Source organism: Rhipicephalus sanguineus, chromosome 4, assembly GCF_013339695.2.
Source record: "Rhipicephalus sanguineus isolate Rsan-2018 chromosome 4, BIME_Rsan_1.4, whole genome shotgun sequence".
Taxonomy (NCBI): Eukaryota; Metazoa; Arthropoda; class Arachnida; order Ixodida; family Ixodidae; genus Rhipicephalus; species Rhipicephalus sanguineus.
In genome coordinates this window covers 6,721,653-6,742,854 of record NC_051179.1, presented here as the reverse complement: position 1 = coordinate 6,742,854, position 21,202 = coordinate 6,721,653, and the positions used below count along the sequence as shown (strand labels likewise).

Below are 21,202 nucleotides of genomic sequence, written 5' to 3'. Positions count from 1 at the left end.
TGCAGAGGTTCATTATTCACATAAAGGCCTATTCATACTGCAAATATGAACAAGCTGAGATGTTCACAGAAGTAGCCATAGCGTCCCAAAGTTGACTGATTTTCAAAAACGCAGCGTTTTTCGTGAATTTTTAAAAATACATAATTTGCTCAGAATTCCATGAAATCATACCAGCTATTTCCTCTTTACTTCTACTTCCGCCAAAAAGAAAGATATTTGTAATATATAGCTTCAGTAGCTGCCAGCATGATTGCGAATTTACAAAAACGCACTCTTCGTAAAATGGTCGTCGTCAACCGGCGACACTTGTCGAATTTTCCTGTGATGAAAAAAATTTTTATTTGAAAACGAACTGCGATTTCGTGCTGTGCCGTCATATGCGCACAACATACAAAATTATCAGGAAAATCGGAAGCATCAAATATACACCGTTTTTCGATCTTTCGTGGAATCGACCATATACGTCACATCGACGATCCCAAGAAAGTGCCGTAATCTTTGTGGAGAAACCACCGAACACGACAAAGCACGTAGCAACACTTACACGTTGGCGTGTCTGCACCTGACCGGCCCAGGAAGGAGAGGAGGCCATGCGTCTCGACGCCTCAGCAGTTCGATGGCCGCTCGTGGCTGTGATGCTGCTGGCAGAGCTCGTCCAGCTCAGTGGATACCTCTCGCGCTGGCCACATTTACCCTATGGTGGTTGCAGACCATCGTCTTCGCGTAGGCCCATCCACTCAACGGGTTCCACAAACGTCTGTCCATTTTGTCACAACATTTCTCCCATCTTGACGCTCCTACAGAGAAGTTTCGAATTCCGAGCCACCAACCCATATAAGCCATTGATGACACCAAATAGAATGTTTTATTTGGCTGAATCTTTAATTTACTCGGGCAAGCATTCTCATGAGCAGAGGAGTCTACCACGTGCTGCACTTGAAGTGAGGCGTCATAACATCACCCAGTTGACAGTCGAATGTCTTGCCGAACTTTTCAAAGTCCCTCAGGATATGGTTCACCCTGTAAACGATGTTTTTTAAGAAAATAAGCTTTGTTCAACACGACAAAGGTATCTAGAAGGTCAACCCAACCAAAATTGGGCTTGTGCTAAGCCCAATGTACTAAATTGGGCTTGTAATAATATGTGAGCTTTAAGGGCATTAGAACCAAGTGGTTCCTGCAAACACTGTGCCGTAAGTTTGGCTTCCATGCGAACCCTGTCAAGGAAGAGTGAAAGGAGGCTGCACAAGCTAGGGTACACGAGAAATCGCCGTGGAATAGATGCAAAAAACCACCGGACCCACAAGAAGGCCATCGGCAGCCATAGGCGCATCGACTCCACTTTCGACAGTGGTCATTGTCGGCTGCACACAGGAAAGTCAACAACTGGGGCGAAGCTTTCCTTCAATACAGAAATCATGTGATTATATAATGAAATTTCTACTACGATTACGCTTTTCTCCTTTTGACTGCTTCATTCTTTCAGTATGTGTAATTTGTGTTAATCAAAACCACTTAAAATTACGTTACTGAAGCTAGGGCGGTAGTGTTTCGTCTTGAATTGACTTGTACAGTGCAAAATATAAATCAAATGGCAAAGAAGCACACATGGACAGCGTATGACTCCCAAATGAGGGTTTGCATGCTGCATACGACATAAGCTTCAACGTGTACGCGTTCGCGTTTATGTGGTCTACAATATCCCTCTGCCATTCGACAATACTTATATAGAACCGGATTTTAGGCAAATGCCTATTTTGTTCCTTGCGCTCCTATCACGCCATATTGATATATGAACATGAATTCGAGGTTAAGAAGGGCATTTATAGTGTTTTTATAGTGCCTATTTTTGGCGTTCGCGCCTAAATGGTTACAAATGCCTATAAGTGTCTATTTTCAATATTGGCGCTCATATGAACACAATTTAGCCTCAAGTTTCGTTCCCGGGTGCAGTTTGTGGGGTTGCATGCGCAACCCAGTGTCTCCAACGCGGCGCCTCGGCACATGATATATTTACGCGCGCAGCGGCGAGAGGGGTAAGGGGTAAGGGGGCATTTTGCCAGCCCCGCTGCCCTTCGCGCACTGTGCTCATTCTGCAGCCGAGACGCCCCGTTCCCCCCCTTTCCCTTTTGTGGGGAGGTTCCTCCTCTCAACCCGAGGAACGCGCGTCGCTTTCTCGGGGGCCTCGAGTCGACCCTCGGGATCTTTCGGTCTTGGGAGGTGTGACTGACCACATTGGACCCAAGCCGTGAGCACCGCCGCCGCCATCAGCCCCTCTAGTGCTCCGGCCATGGAGTGCGACCTACCGCCCCGGGCCGGAGTGCAAAAGCCACGCGAGGTGAGATGAACAGTCATCACTCCCTCGACGAGTGCTTGCTTTTGTTAACGGTTGTTTCCCCCAGTAGTGCGGAACACTCCGCCGCTGAGGTGTTATGTCAACTTGATGTGCTACTGTATTTGTTGCAATTGGCAGATATGCATCTGAGGTGAATAAACACCTTCAGTTGAAAGGCTTCTCTCTCTCCCCACTGGCCTGAAACCCGCCGCGGTCGCGACTCAACGCGAACCGCGGGATAGAGGGTCACAGCTCTGACTGTTAGGGCCACGGAGCAAGAATCCTTGAGGAGGCGAAACTGCGCTCGCTCAGGCGTCCTGATAAAGTCACGGAATCGGGCACTAGAGTGCCTCGATGCGCACGCCCCCGCTTAGAGTGGTGTCAGCTTTTAATAGGGCAGATGCCGCCTTCTCGGCCTTGGCGGCAGCGTGGCCGCCATTTTGAATCCCCCGCCCGGTCACTTGTTCGTTGCGCGCGTGCTGTTGTTAGGTCGGTGCTCGTTTCCCTCCAGTTTTATGTGCTCGCTACCGTCACCATGGCCGGATGTAGCGTATACCGCAGTGCACCAATCATTCAGAAACACTGGAAGCTGTATATTTTCCAAGAGACCCGAAAAGAAGGTTTCTTTGGACAGTAAAAATCAGACGCGACAAGTGGCATTCGGCGAACATCATCCATTTGCAGCGTAAGCTTCCAGCTAGTATTTCGAATTGACATGCAAGCAAAACTTGTGCCGGCGTCAGCCTTGCATAAGAAATGGGCGCACTGATGTCAACCAGCTGTATGCTTAAAAGATTTTGGTTCACGTGTGTATGAATCCTGCTGTTTACTTCGAAAACGTTCCTTACTGCACTTGGTTGGTCCTGTATCTGCCTTTGATTTTTGCTTTCGCTATTTTTTGTGATGCGAAATTATAATGAAATACATTATGCGTGTTTGTCTGTAGATGATATCCTTCTTTTTTTCTAATAATATTTATTTGTGCAATTTACGTCCCAAAACCACGATATGATTATGAGAGACGCCGTAGTGGAGGGCTCCGGAAATTTAGACCATCTGTTCTTTAACGTGCACCTAAATCTAAGTATACGGGCCTCTGGCGTTTCGCCTCCATGGAAATGGGGCCGCTGCGGCCGGGATTCGATCCCGTGACCTTCGGGTCAACAATCGAGCACCATAACCACTAGAAAACCACGGCGGGTTCTTGTTTTCTATATTCCTTTCCGTGGTTTAAGTACGCCTTCTGTGCTGTCTGATGCCATGTATGTAAGTGTGCAGTTAAATCTTTTTTATTCTTCACTGTTTCTGCGTTTCTAGGTTACCTTTTTGTCCTGTCTTGAATCATTACGCAGTTCTTGATTTTTTAAGCATTCACGATCACTGTGAAGCGACTAATGGCAGTCCTCAGCAAATTCTGCCATGGAGCACTTTATTTGTGTAATTGCTTCTGCCAGCACAGCATCAATGTGCACAAATAAATGACCTGTACACTGGATATTAAAAGGTGGTTAGTAATAACACGCACGCACACAAACTCAGTATTAAATTATTTTAGCAAGCATTATTTATTTATTTATTTATAATATATGCCGTGAAGGCTCATACAGAAGTGCGCATACAAACAGCACTCGCGAAGCGTCATTACAAAGAAGACGACGGGACAGCATTGTGTACAGTAGACCCGCCGTGTCACTAAAAAAATACAAGAAACAAAGTGAAGTTGCACAATGAGTACCTCATGGAAAACCAGTTGATACAATAAAAACTCACGGGGTCATTTTTGCATTAACTTAAGACGACTCGAAGGCGAAAGCCATCGTCTTCTTCACAGTCGATGGATTAATCCTGTCCCGCCATCCACCGAAAGCCTTGCGCACCTAGCGTGGTTTTGCATTGCCTCCAGGATCGGAGGTGGCTCACCTGGCTTTTCACTGCCTCCGTGATCTGCCCACTTTTGTTTGGCCAAGCTACGACGTCATGTAACGACAGCATCATGTGACGCCACGCCAAAATTTGTGACGTCACGATGACGTCATATAGTGACGTCATCACGTGACCATGACTTTTTTGCATCACTTGTCCCCGACGCCGCGAATCGAACGCCAGCGCCGACGGTCAAATTTCGCGTTTGTTGAGACATTCAAAGCTTTCGCCTTAAAAAAAAAAAAACGAAAAAACGTCCGCCTCGGTGGTATAGTGGTTACGGTAATCGGCTGCTGACCCGAAAATCGCGGGTTCGATCTCGACCGCGGCGGTCTCATTTCGTTGGAGGTGTAATGCTAGAAGCCCGTGTACTGTGCGATGGAAGTGCAGGTTAAAGAATACCAGATGGTCAAAATTCATGGAGCCCTTCACTACGGCGTGCATAATAATCATATCGTGGTTTTGGCACGTAAAACCCAGATATTATTATAAAAGAGACAAACAAAGAGATATTATAAAAGATAATATAAAAGAGACAAACAAGGGACGCAGTGGATCTGCCGTGCAGAATGCAAGACAGTATTGGAAACACTCAATAACATGTGCATGCGATTGGGCATGCAAAAAAGAAAAGCTGCAGGTACAAAAAAAGGGATAACGCACATATACTGCGCTTATGCAAAGTTTTATGGCATACTACACAACAACGTATTCATTGTTTTGATAAGAACTCCGATGCCGATACAAATGCGGCCACATGTGGTGAGCAAGAAATGTCCGCTATAATAATGATAAAGACGCTTACATTTCATTATAGCAGAATATTTGCACCACACTGGCCCTCGGCCCTTTATCCTGTGTACAATATGTATGATGTCATTTATAATAAACGAGTAAATTGTTTGTAAACTCAGCAAAATAAGCCACCTTATTCGCGCTTAGATAGCTTCGCAACGCTAAAATGTGTGGGTTGAGATACACATACAGCTGTTGCTGCTGACATGTATATAAATACTTTCAACGATTATTTGTGTTTTTGTAATGCAGCGTTTACGAGAAAACTAAGTAAGGCATTAAACTTAACTGTATAATGAATGTCGTTTCCGGCGTAAGGAAAAGGATTCGTTTTCAACATGTATACGTCTACCTCTAGTGCATACCACATACACATGCTGTCAGTTTACATGAATTACACGCTCCCTTAAAGGGGCACTGACACCAAAATTTTGCATCTTGTTTTTTCTGTTGCGATAGGTAGTTAACGACCCACTTATCACGGCTGGAAAGCTCGTTTGCTCGAGCGCGCAACCGTTAATTATTTGGAGATGGTTTTATAGCGCCCAGTCGCAGTTTCGGTTTCAGAGAGCGCCGAGAGAGGCAGGACCCAGAGTGGTGGCTGTGTAAGCATAGCAGGCTACGTGAGCACACAAAACCGCGTGCGCATGAGCACCGCGTCGACGACTCTTTTCAACGAAGGCTTCCTGGTGCTGCTACAATGCCCTCCGAGGCGTTGTCAATATGCGTGATTCCCCCAAGATGCCCTGCCGAGGCGAGGACATCAGCCTTTGTACTCCCGTGCAAGTCTCCCTTTCTTTCCGTTGAAAAGGTCTGCTAGGAGTCAGTGGGAGAGATAGCCCGCAGCAATCGTGGCAGCCAACACAAACTCGTGACGCAGGTGGCCGTTGGTTGTTTACTATGACACCGAAGGCGCGTTTCGCGTGGAGTGGGGCGACGCGCACTTTAAACGTGATTTTAAATATGTTCTAGGCATTATTATCTGTTGATATTTCGTAGATGATGCGTGTGTGTCCACATAAATCCATCACACGCGTTATCTCGCCTTCGAAATTTTGTGTCAGTGCTCCTTTATTAAAGATTTAGGCAACAACAGCACTAAAGGCTGTCCAAGCATCAAAAATGGAATGAAGAAGGAAAAACTCGCCACCTTGCACTTATTTCCGGACGTATCGGCGTACCGCAAGCGCGTTGTGTGGCGCGTTTCGCATGCTGCCTAGCTGCGATGGGATTCCTGCTGCCTAGATGGGATGGGAATGGCGGCCGCCGTAGCAGACGACGCGGCTGTCCTCACAAAAGCCACCAAAACATGCCCGCGTTGCCAGACCACTTTTTGGTGCTGCCCCTAGGAAATTCCAAGCGAGATGTACATAGCCTAGTCCCGTGGCTCTACGTGCGTGGGACACGTTTATCATGCGATTTAACCATGGAAATGCAGGTGGCTCGATTTAATGGACGCACGAATTAAGGTGCTATACTTGCTGCTTTCTTTGGGAAGGGCCACTTTTTGACTACGGGGCACGCAGTTCGCAAGGAGGGGGAATCAGTTTTGTTTCAGCTCACTGAGATCACTGCGCAGGCATAGCCACACCGTGCATTAGGTTTCATTTTTGTGTTAACCTTGCTGGCGTATCAAGCGCATAAGTTTACGAAGCTGGTTCTTTTTGGACGACGAAGTTTGAGACATGATCGGAACAGCTAGCGTGCTATATATTCCTATGAGCTGCTGTTTGGGCCTTGTTTTGTTGTTCCATAAAAGCCAGATTTTCCCAAAAGGTGCCTTAGCAAAACGTTTAGCTCCAATATTCCGTGATAGTCACCGAATAATCAATATTATTGCTTGTTTTAAACAAATGCTTGTGGCGATCTAGGCCATCCTCAACCGATATATGTCGCATATGCACACATGGCTCCCATCGCATGCGTGCTGTATCAAGCAGATATATGAAACACCATTGTGAATAACTTTTTTCTGTTGTATACGGACTTATATGAACTCTGCCTAGCTGTTCTTTATAAAATATATTTTTTTCATTGCTGTGCTTTTCACATATCCTATCATCAGTGAAAAGGAATAGCTGGTGCTATACAGAAGCACCATCTCCTAAATATCATATAATAAAAAAAGTATTTGTTTACGCCAGGAAAATCAATGCTCCTCACCACATAATGCTTCGCTGAACCGACCAATGTGTTACGAATGCACACTGTCGGCTAAGTGTATATACATTAAAACTCGTATAGATCGGAATCAAAGGGCATCGCTAAATAGTTCGATATACCCGTGATTAAAAATGCATAAAATGCCTGTCTGAAGCTTAAATATAGTTGGTACATGTCTTGATACATACTAAGTATAAGGAACTTGGCGATACTCTTTCAGGTAGCAAGCTTCACAGCGTGGCATTTAGTTTTCGTCGCATTACACCCCTGTGTAGCGGTAAAACTTACAAAACAATTCCTTCGTTGTGGAACGCAAAGAAATTTGTGCTGCGCACACCGCCCATACTTTGACTCGTACCCTGCTTGTTTACGCCATGCTTGCACTGCCTCTTGGATTCTATGCACTATACAGGGTGTTTCAAGAAATGTGTCCAACCTTCTCAAAAAATCATGAGAATGCGATATTTCATTGCTGCCTTCAGAATTAGTTTTTCTGTAGTAGCAGGGATTTTAAGATAGTTAAAGAAATTATTTGGGACTGTAATTAAAAAAGCTAAATTAATTAACATTTTAATTAGTGGAGTTAGGTGGTTGTGTCAAATGGGAGAATTGAAGTTCTTCATTCCAGAAACGCAACCCAACTTTGATATTTCGAAAAAGTGGCACCTAGTAATAATTACGAAGTAATGAAATTCAACCAAATTCAATGGCGAAACCTAAACAGAAACATGGAAGAACGCAACTGCCATATTCTTCTGAGACGTCCAAAATGAGTGAATGACTTTTTCTGTAGCGCTAGGCATCTTAAGATGGTTAGAGACATGACTTGAGACAGTAATTAAGAAAGTAAAATTAATTAACTTTTTAATTAGCGGAGTTAGGTGACTGAGTCAAATTGGGGAATTGAAGTTCTTCGGGCCAGTAACTCATCACAGCATTGAGATTTCGAAAAAGCGGCCTCTAGTAATAATTACGAAGTAATGAAATTCAACCGAATTCGATGGCTTTCGCCGTTTAAAGCCGTTGCATTTCGTGTAATTTCATTACGCCACAACAATTACTAGAGGACGCTTTTTCGAAATATCAAAGCTCGGATGGGTTCCTCGCATGAAGAACTTCAATTCTCCCATTTGACACAATCACCTAACTCCACTAACTAAAATGTTAATTAATGTAACTTTCTTAATTACTGTCCTAAATGATGTCCTTAACTACCTTAAGATTCCTGCCGCTACGGAAAAAGCAATTCTGAAAGCCCCAAGCAAATATCGCATTTTCCTGATTTTTTGAGAAGGTTGGACACATTTCTTGAAACACCCTGTATATTTACATTATATATACGTGCTACAAGATGACAGATTCACTATAGTCAGCTTTATGGCATTGCAACTGTGTTATGCCACAAAGCATGTACTGTGCATCGACGATTCGTTGTGCAGCGAAGCCCACTAGCAGGGAAATCGTAACTGCCACATACGTTACCTGATGCTTTGTCTTCTTTGATTACAAAAAAAGGCGCCCACGCAGTCTCCAGTCACCGTACGAGCACCCAAACGTCTAATAAATGCGCAAGTGCATAGCAAAGGTTTCTTCAATTCTTCTACCTGCAGCAACCCTCTACATTAGATCTACAGAGCAAGCCACTTCTTGGAATAGTGTCATGGAGAAACTTAATTATGCCAACAGAGATTATAACAAGATACCAATGAATCAGGTGGCCTGTAGCGTGATCGCATAGTGAACTTGCTGCACAATTGCGACGAGGTGCCGCTACGGATGCCTACTTCAAACGCCAGCTGCTACATTTCAGGTCAAATAAATGCGCAGATGATGGATTTCTTAGCGCTGCTGATAGTCTTAACAATCTGTATAAATTCAAGCGAACACTCGCGAGGTAACATAAAGCAGGGCATACACAGACATTTTAACGGAACGCACGCTCTCGGGTGGCTCAAGTTTCACCTCACTTGACGACCATCGGACACATCGGATTCGAAGGGGATCGCGAAATAGTTCGATATATCAATTATTACAAATGGAAAATACGCCTGTAAGCTTTAATATTCACACGTCTCGGACAGTCTCATGAGATGACTGATTCCTTTAAGTTGCTTCGAAGCCGTAAATGTTTTATCAACCACTTTGCGGCAGCGAACCCTTCTCGGCCACGAAGGGCTAGAGCTTCACAGCGTGACGTTTAGTTTTCTTCGCATAACGCCACTGTGCAGCGGTGAAGCTTAACAAGGATCGGAACACCACTGATACCACGAAGAGTGAACTTGTTGGCTAGCTGGTTCAACAACCCACACGTAGCGCAGTGTGTGGTTGTATGTGTGCCTTTTCTGTCCCTGTCTTTCGCGCTTCATCCAAACTGACAGCAGAGTCTACAAATAAAAGCAGAGCGCGAAAAAGACGGGACACAAGAGACAAGAAGACGGGACGGGCGCTCACTACCAACTGATTTTATTACGAAAGAATTGGGGGAAAATATAGAGAGCGTACGTCACCAGCGCGCCTGCGCACACATCACAAAGCTAATCATCAGAACATCTACTGCATACTGCGGCAAAGCAATTGAAATTCCCGCTCCCGCAAGCACACTGACGTCTGGCTGACGCAATCTGCGCCCTTCTTTTTCATGTAGAACGCCTCCAACAGTTCGCGTGCAACCGTTTCTCTGCTTCGTCCCAGTACCTTCAAACGAGCAAACAAAGGTACACAGCCACACACTGCACAGTGCGCAGGAAGGTGCGCGCCCTTATCATTTGTGAGTGTCAACTCATGCTCAGAGTCGATGACGTCGTAATTGAGGCTGCTGGCAGTCTTAGCAATCTCAGTCACTCCTAAGCGAACACTCGCGAGGTAACACAACAAAGCATGACACAGCTACACAAAATCTTTAAAGGAGACACGCCATCAAGTGCCTCTAAGCCTCTAACTTCAAGTTTCAACTGGGCCTCTCGTCAGGCTAGTGAAAGAAACCCACGTGACCGGTATGGCAAATTGACGCGCCATCCATTGACTGGGATCAGTGTTAAAATCTGCGTTCCGTCTCTTTCCTCCCAACTCTCTTCAACCCCCTCTCTGGTGGGATCAACTCCCTTTCCTGCGGGAGGCGCGCTTTCCGCCGCCTTGCTGGCGCCGCCGACTTTGAAATCCGTTAGAAAGTTTCGTGTCTGGAGTTGGTAAGGCATGTGTTAGCCGTCGCGCGTCCGTTTTGGTGCTCGCTCGCTGTGTGCTTGTGCGACGCGATGTTTTACGACTCGCGCTGTTCGTGCATAGTGCTTTGTTGCTCGAATACTTCCAGAACAAGTCCCGGAATATATGTGCCGGCCCCCAAAAGAACGACAGGTGAGCGTGCCCTTTGAGTCGCGGTCTTCATTGTGTCAATTTGAATTCACGTCCATACCGAGTAGCTGTTCTCTGCATTGCGGCTTCAGTTAATGTTTTCAAAAATGACTGATTTGAAAAGGGCACGATGCTGCGTTTAAATCGTTATACGAACAAGCAGCGGACATGAAACCCATGCGACGTAACTATAGTTACAGGTTTACAACTCTTACAGAACCGCGTGTTTGAGTGTGTGCTTTGCATTTGTCTCCGGTTAATTACTCGTCATCGCCTATAACCACGTTTGTGAGACATTAGGTAGATGTATGAAAACTAGTGCTGCTCTGAGACGAACAAACGAGTTCACTTTTGCACGAGTCGACGGCGCTCTTTATCTGATTGAAACTTGCCCTTTTCTTCAGGGTGTATTTCGGAACGCAACACAGCTGATCGGTGCGCCCAGAGAAAAGCTGAAGAATTGCAGAATCGGCGCATTTCAAGAAGAGATGCCACGAATCATCCGATATCAGTCGTTCATTTTCTCGGCGTTTATCATCACTATAGTTATATGAAAATCAACGTTTTTGTAAATGTAGTCAATAAAGTGCGGCCAATATTAGTTGTGTTATATGTGGAGTTCATTTTGACATCTTTAAAATGATATTTACATTATTATTCTATTTTTAGGTATTTCAACTGCTTTCCTTGTTTTTGCATTCCAGGAATGTTCAATTTTGTTAGTTATGATAATTTTGTGCAATATCGTGCGCATATATCAGAAGCTGTTCTGCACTTTTGTCAGTATAAAAATTGTGTTTTTGAATATGTGCCCTAGTGTTATGTTCTGTTTTTTATTCCACTGTTCTTTAAGTTCTTCGCCGAGAACTTTCATGTTGTTTAGTGATCATGAACACGTGTATGTTAATCTCCTGTTGATAACTTCTGTTAATCTCCTGGATTAGTGGGGTTTTGTGGCGCAAGGGCCATGGGTGGCCAAAGAGCGCCATGTCTGTTATGTGGTGTTAGCGATGACCAATGATTACGATGACCGGGTGTATTGTGGCTGTATAGAGGCCTAAAATCACGCGCTTTAAAGAAGCGTAAAAGATGTGTATAGAGTATAAAATTATGGCCGTGACAAGTGGTGTGATCTACGGGTGTAGGATAAATGACGAGTGAGCATGATATCTACAAGTGAGAGCGGGATGACAGCAAGAATGCCTCCTCAAGGCCTTTGAGCCCAAAGGCCGGGAGGCAGGTGCTTCCTTTGATAGAAACCGCAGCAGCAGCCTCAGTCATGAGGCCGCGCTACGGAGCGCCTGGAAAAATAACGTTGAAGTTATGTACATCCTTTAAAAATTCGAAGAGAGACTGATATTTAAAAAGTGGTTCTCTGCCAATGAACATACTGGGATTGAGTGGGAACTGCAGGTATATTGATGAAAAATGCTTTTTCCTGAGAGCGTCTAGTTCCGTGCATTGCAGTAATATTAATAACAATATCTGGGGTTTAACGTCCCAAAACCACGATATGAATATGAGAGACGCCGAAGTGGGGGGCTCCGGAAATTTAGACCACCTGGGGTTCTTTAACGTGCACCTAAATCTAAGTACACGGGCCTCAAGCATTTTCGCCCCCATCGAAAATGCAGCCGCCGCGGCCGGGCTTCGATCCCGCGACCTTCGGGTCAGCAGTCGAGCGCCATAACCACTAGACCACCGTGGCGGGGGGTGCATTGCAGTAGGGTGTGCAGTACAGTTAGGGGATCGCCACAGTGATCACACAAAGGCGGATCGCCTCCGGACAAAAGGTATGAATGTGTACTGTATGTGTGGCCAATTCTAAGTTTGCAGAGTGTAACTTCTGTGTAGCGTGACTTCGATACCGGCGGCCAATTACCTAGATGCGGTTTGATAACGTGTAGCTTATTTCTTGTCTGCATATCCCATGTGGTCTGCCAAAAGGCCCTGAGCTTTCTTTTGAGGAAGGGTTTTAAGTCTAGTGGGGGAATAGCTATGAGTGTATTGAGACTGTTTTCGTGGGCGGATGCTGCTAGGTGATCCGCCAACACGTTGCCTGCAATCTCGCGGTGCCCTGGCACCCAGCACACTACGACATGTTGTTCGAGTGTGTAGATCGTGCATAGAAGAGAGTATAGCGAGACAAGGACAGGGTTTTTGTGTTTTTTCAGAGTTTTTAAAGCTTTTACCACGCTTAGGGAATCCGTGTAGATAACTGCCTTTTGTAGTTTTGATTGTTTTATGTGCTTAACGGCCGCAAGTATCGCGTAAGCTTCCGCTGTGAAGTTACTTGAGTTTGGGTGCAGAATACCGGAATCGGAAAAGGATGGACCAACCGCTGCGTACGACACAGAAGTATGGGACTTTGAGGCATCTGTAAAGAATTCTGGACACGTGTATTTATGCTGTAGTTCGAGGAAGTGTGTACGGATATGTGCAAGTGGCGCGTGCTTGGTAACTTCCACGAAAGAAACATCACAATCTATAAGCTGCCACTGCCACGGCGGGAGATGTGGAGCGGGAGCCATTAGAGAGTGTTCGAGAATTGGCACACCCATTTCTTCAGCTAGAGCCCTCACACGAAGTGAGTACGGCTGTCTCACCGAAGGACGGTTGTCGAAAAGAGCAGAACTGGACAAATCATTGATTGTGGAGTGTGAGGGGTGTTCGTTGTTTGCGTTCACCTTCAGAAAATATACAAAAGATAGGTAAGATCTCTAGGTGTAGCGACCACTCGTCCGATTCGACGTAGAGGCTTTCCACGGGGCTGGTGCGAAAGGCGCCCGTAGAAAGGCGAATGCCTAGATGGTGGACAGGGTCAATCATCTTCAAGGCGCTTGGTGTCGCCGACTGATAGATTATTGCCCCGTAGTCCAGGCGAGTGCGTATGAGGCTTTTGTACAGATTCAACAGACACTTTTTGTCACTACCCCACGTAGTGCGTGACAACACTTTTAGAACATTCATTGTTTTTAGGCATTTGTTTTTTAAATATTTAATGTGCGATACGAACGTAAGCTTACTATCCAGAATTAGGCCTAAGAATTTGTGCTCCGTCTTCACGGAGAGATGTTGGCCATGCAGGTCAATATCTGGATCAGGATGAAGGCCTCTCTTTCGAGAGAACAGGACACAGGTGCTTTTTTGAGGATTAAGGCCGAAACCATTCTCGTCCGCCCATTTGGAGATCTTGTTCAGCCCTAGCTGGACCTGACGCTCACAGATCGAAAGGTTGCACGACTTAAAAGCGACCTGTACATCGTCGACAAATATATGCAATAAAACATATTTCGTGGTATGCAGAGGCGCAAGGAATTCATTTTGATGATAAAGAGTGTACAGCTAAGTACACCACCCTGTGGCACTCCCGTTTCCTGAAGAAATGGTCTTGATAGAACATCTCCTACCCGGACTCGAAACGTACGATCCGACAAGTAGCTCTCTATTATATCTAGCATTCTACCACGTACACCAAGGTGGGACAGGTCTCTTAGTATTCCAAAGCGCCATGGTGTGTCGTAAGCCTTTTCCATATCGAGGAACACAGAAAGAAAGAACTGCCTGTGGGCGAATGTGTCACGGATTTGTGCCTCGATGCGTAACAGGTGGTCAATGGTGGATCTGCCCTCGCGAAATCCGCACTGGTATGGGTCAAGTAGATTGTTCGTTTCCAGGAAATGTATAAGTCGGCGGTTTATCATCTTTTCGAAAAGTTTACGTAGACAGCTTGTTAGCGCGATGGGCCTGTAACTCGTAACGGAAGATGGGTCTTTGCCCTGTTTAAGAATAGGAATGACAATCGCCTCTTTCCATGACGAGGGGATCTCGCCGGAAAACCAGATGGCATTATAAAGGGAAAGTAAGGTTTTTTTTCGTTTCGGCAGGTAGGTTTTTCAACATTTCATATACCACACGGTCAGAATCTGGGGCGGAATTACTGCAGCAGCTTAGTGATACCTGCAGCTCAGCTAAGCTGAAAGGTTGGTTATATGCTTCGTGCTTTGTGCTTTTCCGCTCTAGTTTCTGTTTTTCTATTCTTGTTTTGTACCGTTGGAAGACTTCAGAGTAATGCGCGGAACTGGAGACATGTTCGAAGTGTGCGCCTAGGTAGTTCGCCTGGTCTTCCAAGCTGTCACCTTCTGTGCTTACTAGAGGAAGTGAATACGCTTGTCTTCCTACTACCTTAGTGACCCTGTTCCAGACTTTACCCTCATGTGTATATGAACTAATGCCTGATAAAAACTTCTGCCAACTTTCTCTTCTAGCCTGTCGGCGCGTCCTCCTGCCTCGGGACTTAATGTTCTTAAAGTTTATAAGGTTCTCTGCTGTCGGAGAATCGCGAAGCAACCTCCATGCCTTGTTTTGCTTGTTTCGCGCAATTCGACAGTCATTATTCCACCATGGGACACGTTGTTTTCGAGACCGTCCGCTTGTTTGTGGGATGCATTTGCTTGCAGCATCGATCAAAAAGGCTACAAAGTAGTCCACAGCAGCTTCTATACTTAAAGGGACCCTGAAACGGTTTTGACGATTTTGTACGAACACATTGAGCCGGTAGAGCAAGTCCTAAGGATCATTTACAGACCGATTTAAGCTCTGTGCGTAAACTGTGTAATTTATTACAAGGTTTTAAAGCTGCGAATCGCCACCGATCACAGCGGCTCAGCCAAACGCGTTTTCAAACCGCCCATTTCCAGTGCGCGTCGTCGTGGAAGCGCGATCGTCACGCAGGCGGCTGATCTGATTGGATATGTCCAGTCCACGTCACTGAACCTCCTGTGGGCAGCGAGCGTCGTCTGCCTGTGTTACAACGTGCTCTGTGTTGACGTGAGCTGAACGAGTGTTTATCTCGAGGGTTCTTGATCTGGGCATAATGAATTGCCCTAGCCGTGTTGTGTACCACATATCTAGCAATTTCTAGCAATTGGTGACAAAGCTACGACATCGTGCAATGTTCGTGAGGCACCTGGCGAGCGGAATCCCTTCAGCTCGTCGCTGCAATGAGCGTCGCGCTCTCGCTATCCGTTCAACGCCACGATCCACGTTTTTGTGGCTGTAACTTCACCCCTGAAGACACAACCACACTGCCCGAGTTTACGCTTATCGGTGATCGTTCTCGAATTATTTTTGTTTGTCCGCATGCTTTTGCAGATAGTCGCCGTACAGAAGAATAAAATAAGATCTGCTGGTAGTGTGGCGGCACCTGTCGGAGCAGATATCAACCACTCCGCGAGCTTCGTCTTCGTTGGGCCTCCGAGATATCTGAGGCCATGACTGAGCGAAGCTCAAACCGTCGAATGCGCTCATGAGAGCGCTGCGATCGCCGGCGATGCCAGGGTGTCTGTGAATTGAGAGTGCAAGGCAGTGGTGAGGAGGAGGGTATAGATATAAATTCCGTAGCGACCTTGGTACACGGTGCATCGCTTAATTTCTGGTGCGAATGATTTGGGGAAGCTCCTGCCTAGACGGTGACAAAACTTCAAAAAACCGTTTCAGGGTCCCTTTAAGGTACACATGTCAGTCCAGCTTAAGAGGGTAAGTTTTCGAAACTGTTCCCAATCGGCTGTTTCGGTCTGCCATTTAGGAACCTGTGGAGGACATTGATTTGTTATTGCTGCGCTTAGCTCTATTGGGAAGTGGTCACTTCCGTAGGGATTCCCAATAACTTTCCAATTAAGGACTGGAAGAAGGGATGGAGATGTGATGCTGAGGTCTGTGGAGGAGTAGGTATTGTTGGCGAGGTTATAATATGTTGGCTCTTTCCGATTGAACAGACAAGCGCCGGAAGAGAAGAGAAACTGTTCAATCAGTCGACCTCGCGCATCGCAGCGAGAGTCACCCCATAGACCATTATGCGCATTTAAGTCCCCAAGCACCAAATAAGGTTCCTGCAGTTCATCCACCAAGGACTGGAATTCTTGTTTTTGTAGGTGGTATTGTGGCGGTATGTATAGAGAGCAAATGGTGATGAGTTTATCTAGAACTGCTCGAACAGCCACTGCCTCCAGGGACGTCTGTAGTGGTAAATGTGTACATGCTACTGATTGGTTGACTATAATGGCTACACCACCGGATGATACCGTGGCATCATCTCGGTCCTTTCGAAAAATGAGGTAGTTTCGTAGAAAGTTTGTGTGTTGTGGTTTTAAATATGTCTCTTGCACACACAGCGCTTTTAGAATGAGTTCGTGAAGGAGTTCTTGAATGTCATCGAGGTTTCGAAGAAGGCCTCGGACGTTCCACTGTAATATTTGTGTGTGTATATTAATCATACAAAGGTGCAGTGTGTACAATAAGGAAGTGTGGAGTGTTCAAGTGGAATACTTTGTTTCAGGAGGCAGGACGATCGTCCGGCCCCGTTATTGGATTTTTTGTTTTCTTGGCGCGGTCCAGAGAACTGCGCCGGTGTTTCGGCACCAGTGGTGCCGATGCCGTGTCCATTGCCTCCTCGGAGGCACTGGATGCCCGCACGGTCGGGCTAGTGGCTCGAGTTTCGGGCCTCGCTTGGTGAGACGAGGCCTTGAGAACCGACGGCCCTGGAGTCGCCGGTCCCTGTTCGCGAGTTGGCGGTGTAGCTTAACTACTGCCGCCGTGGGGGCAGGCGCCACAGCCGACGGGTAGCTCTGCGCAGACCGAAGGAGTGGCGGCGGCCGATGCGACGCGGCCCCCCGGCGCGCCGCATCAGCGTAGGGTGTGGTGTGAAAAGGTGAGCACCTCTTACGGGCTTCACGGAAAGAAATGTTTTCTTTTACCTTGAGGGTGATTATGTCTTTCTCTCTTTTCCAGTATGGACAGGATCGCGAGTAGGCTGCATGATCGCCGTCACAATTGACGCAGTGAGGTGTGCTTGTACAGTTTTCAGAGGGATGGCCTTGGCCTCCACATCTTGCGCAAGTTTCTTGACCACGGCAGCTCTGCGAACCATGGCCGAATCGCTGGCATTTGAAGCATCGCCTCGGATTTGGGATGTACGGGCGGACGGCTAGTTTGATGTATCCTGTTTCAATGGTTTGTGGGAGAACGCTGGATTCGAAGGTTAGTATGAGATGCTTCGTCGCTATTTCTTTGTTGTCGCGTCTGATTATGATTCGCTTCACATCGGTGACATTTTGTTCTTTCCACCCTTCTAGAAGTTCTTGCTCCGATAATTCAAGGAGGTCTACTTCTGAGACGACTCCGCGTGTGGTATTCATTGATCGGTGAGGTGAAACAGATATTGGGATGTTGCCAAAGTTTGCTAGACCACCAAGTTTGTCGTAGTGGTGTTTTTCAGGTAGTTCAAGCAGAAGGTCACCGCTAGCCATCTTCGTTACCTTGTAGCCTGGCCCAAAGACTTCGGTCAGAGACTTTGCCACAACAAATGGGGAAATCGATCTGGCTTGTTTGTCTGTAGCTTCACTATGGATTACGTGGAATTTTGGATAGGAGGTTCTCGGTCGGTTGAAACATGCTAGTTCTTCGGTGCGTACCCTCTTCTGAGGGAGACGATCAAGTAGGCGGGGAAATGAGGGTGTTCCCATGATAGTTTTGTTTGTTTCGGCAGCAATGGCGGCCACCCACCATGAAGTCCAACTAGGGGACGCTGAAGCACTTAGATGTATAAGGCTACAGACGCCAGCCGTACAGTGCCGCTATAACCTAATATAACTACTCAAGCGAGAGTAACTACACAAGGTTAACCCTTGCAGCCAGGAAAAATCGGAAGTAACGAGAAGGGAGGAGTAGACAGGAAAGATTTAAAGTGAGAGAGAAAGACGAAGATAGGGGAGAGAGAGACAGGAAAAGGCGACTGCCGATTTCCCCTGGGTGGGTCAGCCCAGGGGTGCCGTCTACATGAAGCCGGGGCCAAAGGGGTGTGTTGCCTCTGCCGGGGGGCCTTAAAGGTCCAATCACCCGGCGTCAGCTCAACCTCCAGGATCCCCTTTTCTCCGGACACGGCAATGCCACGTACGGCTAGGCGTGGGAGGGGGTCGAACCCCCCCCCCCCCGTTAGCTCGGGTCCGTGGTGTCGCTACACACCAAACGCCTGCTTGCGCAGACGCCCCTGCGGGGTGTTAATCTCCTGGGCCTGTATCGCACCACACTTGATGAAAATTATGATTTTCGGTGTTGTGAGTGAAAATGATGTTTTCGGTGTTGTGAGATATTTTGTGTTGTGAGTGCAATTCATTCTTTTGCGTTCTGGCACATGCTGCACGACTGCAGTGTTTGCAGAATGCCTGATTGCAAATTGCGCACATTCAAACGCGCAACAAACGCGCGGCGCAGTAGGCGCAGCGGATGCAAAAAAAAAAAGTCACAGTTTCGCCGCAACGGCGAAGCAATGATTGCGATAGCAATAAATTGCAATGTAACGCGAAGAACGGAAAGCAGCTCGAAATTGCCAGCGCATCGCTCGAGCCCAAAGGACGCACGAAAAGAACGCACACAGGACGAGCGCGAACTAATGCGTCACAGCTCGACACTTGAAGCGCACTGCTCAAACATAAAGCAGGACGCACGAAGCAAACGAACAGGTACACACAAGACGAGCGCGAACTAATTGTCGCAGTTGTTTCTTATTTCTGTTTGAACAGCGCGCTTCTTTCGCAAACGCGGCCGCTGCAGCGAGCGAAGCGAAGCACCCCACCGGCCGCCCCTTCTTTCCTTGAGATAAGCGCACGAAAGCGACGACGCCCTGTAGAGCGAACAGCAACGGCGTTCGCAGGGGCGGGGCGACGATCTTTAAAGCGTGCAACACGCGCGCACGTCGCGCCATCTATGTGACCACTAAGAAAGCATGCTGAATTACAAAGGTGTATTTAAATAGCTCGCCGTTAGCAGGCTGAGAGACGGCGCTGTCGTGGCTTAACGTCTAACGCGGCGGGCTGCAAAGCGAGAGGTCGCCCGTTCGATTCCGCGCGTCGGAAAGAATTTCCGAATTATTTTTCTTTGTGGCCTTTCTATATATATACATACTTATACATATACGGTGAATGACGGCGACGGGGACGGACATTTTCCAGCCGAGACTGTCCATATAATTGCTATCGCAATAAAAAAAAGGCGCCCGGCGCGCTGCGCGGCGCAGCGCGCGGACGAGGGGGTCATAAAAGAAAGGGAGAGGGAGCCCGCGCACGCAAACAAAACAAAAAGAAAAAAAAAACCCCGGCGCGCGCGAGGGAGCTAGGAGAGGAGGCGCGGCTGGTGTTAGTGTTGCCATGACGACGCATACCGTGTGCGCCGCCATTCTGCCGTTCGAGTCTCTTAATCCCAGCCGCCAGGATAGTAACTGAAGGGACGTTTGGCGCTGCCAGCGCTGACGTCATGAAATAAGGCGTCCTATGGGAGTTATACGGAGTAACCTCCCCCTGCTCTCGTTGCTCTCGTCGTCAATTTGAATAGGGAATTTCTGGGTACACCACGGCGCTAGTTTTGGTCGGCAGCACAAGGTAGCCAACATGAAGCATGGTTACACCGCTAACATTGGGCGATGTTTAGGTGGCTTTTTAGTCTCGTGCCAAGGCACCCTATCGGGCACAGCACTGACGCGCCCGCTGTCGTCCGCTAGCGGAGAAGGATAAACGCGCGCGTCGCGGTCTTCGACGAAGCTCGCCGGTTCAAGGCCATTCGGCGCCGATTCGCCGTTCGCGTTTTACGCCCAAGTGAGTGCGTTTCTTGTGTGTTCTCGCTGGCTTCATATTTTCCGGTGAATTAACAAAAAAAAAATTACAGCATATCCACGGAGTGAATGATGATGAGTGGGCGAAGCTGCGGAGGTTCATCGGTAAACCGTGAATCTTCCGTGAATTCTGCCCAGTACATCATCACCGATGTGAGATGGGGCGCGTTTATACTAAAGGTTCGATGAGAGTTATGACAACTTGCAGCTCACTTTAATTTTACATGTACGCTGTGAATTTTCATTGCTTAGAAAACCATTGCTTTAGAAAACATCTGGCGTCTTTCGTTAAGCAGCTGGCGTCTTTTCGTTTTGCTTTAGAAACATCTGGCGTCTTTTCGTTTTGCTTTTAGAAAACATCTGGCGTCTTTCGTTGGTTTATTTCATCAATCAACGGCGTTTTGAACAACATTTTTATTGTTTAATCACGCACAGGAGAAATCTCACCAGGCACTACCTTGGAGGTAAACAATGGCTGCTAATGGGAATGAGAGACAGAAGAAGTCGGCTTTTAGCTAACACTTACACTTCTACTTCTACTAACGTTTCCTACTGGAACATGCCAATGGCTGCTAATGGGGAATGAGAGACAGAAGAATTCGGCTTTTAGTTAACGCGCACGCTGCGAATTTTTTATTGTTCAACAACGCACAGGAGAAATCTCCCACCGGCACCACCTTGGAGGTCAAGATCTGGTACTAGCGTTAAGACTGGTTACGCACTACGACGGGGACGAACGGGTGCCGCTTTAAGGAGCTTCGCCCCTAAAAAGTTGGTGTCACATACAGGGAAATTACCTGAGCGATATATCTTGTAGGACGCCAAATCTCTCATTTTTGATAACCTGAACTCGATAGGTTAGGTGCAGTTTTTAAGGCGAAAACCTTAAATGCTGTTACGATCGGGTCCTGCGCCGAAGAGGAAGCGGCGTTCCCTGTTCTTCGAACAAGGCGCCAAAGGGCTGCTTGACGGCC

The 21,202-nt window shown here is 47.0% G+C and overlaps 1 protein-coding gene across 3 annotated transcripts in view; it reads right to left on the bottom strand.

The window, feature by feature from the left end:
• Positions 1–885: 885 nt before the first annotated feature.
• LOC125757998 (endothelin-converting enzyme-like 1) overlaps positions 886–21,202 on the bottom strand; it is a 211,976-nt gene continuing 191,659 nt past the window's right edge. For 2 of the 3 annotated variants that reach the window (XM_049414394.1, XM_049414395.1), the window contains one exon: positions 886–1,020. In XM_049414394.1, the coding sequence (XP_049270351.1) occupies positions 921–1,020 (100 nt within the window). In that variant the 3' untranslated portion in view covers positions 886–920. The remainder of the gene's footprint in view (positions 1,021–21,202) is intronic. The other variant, XM_049414396.1, reaches the window with a different exon arrangement.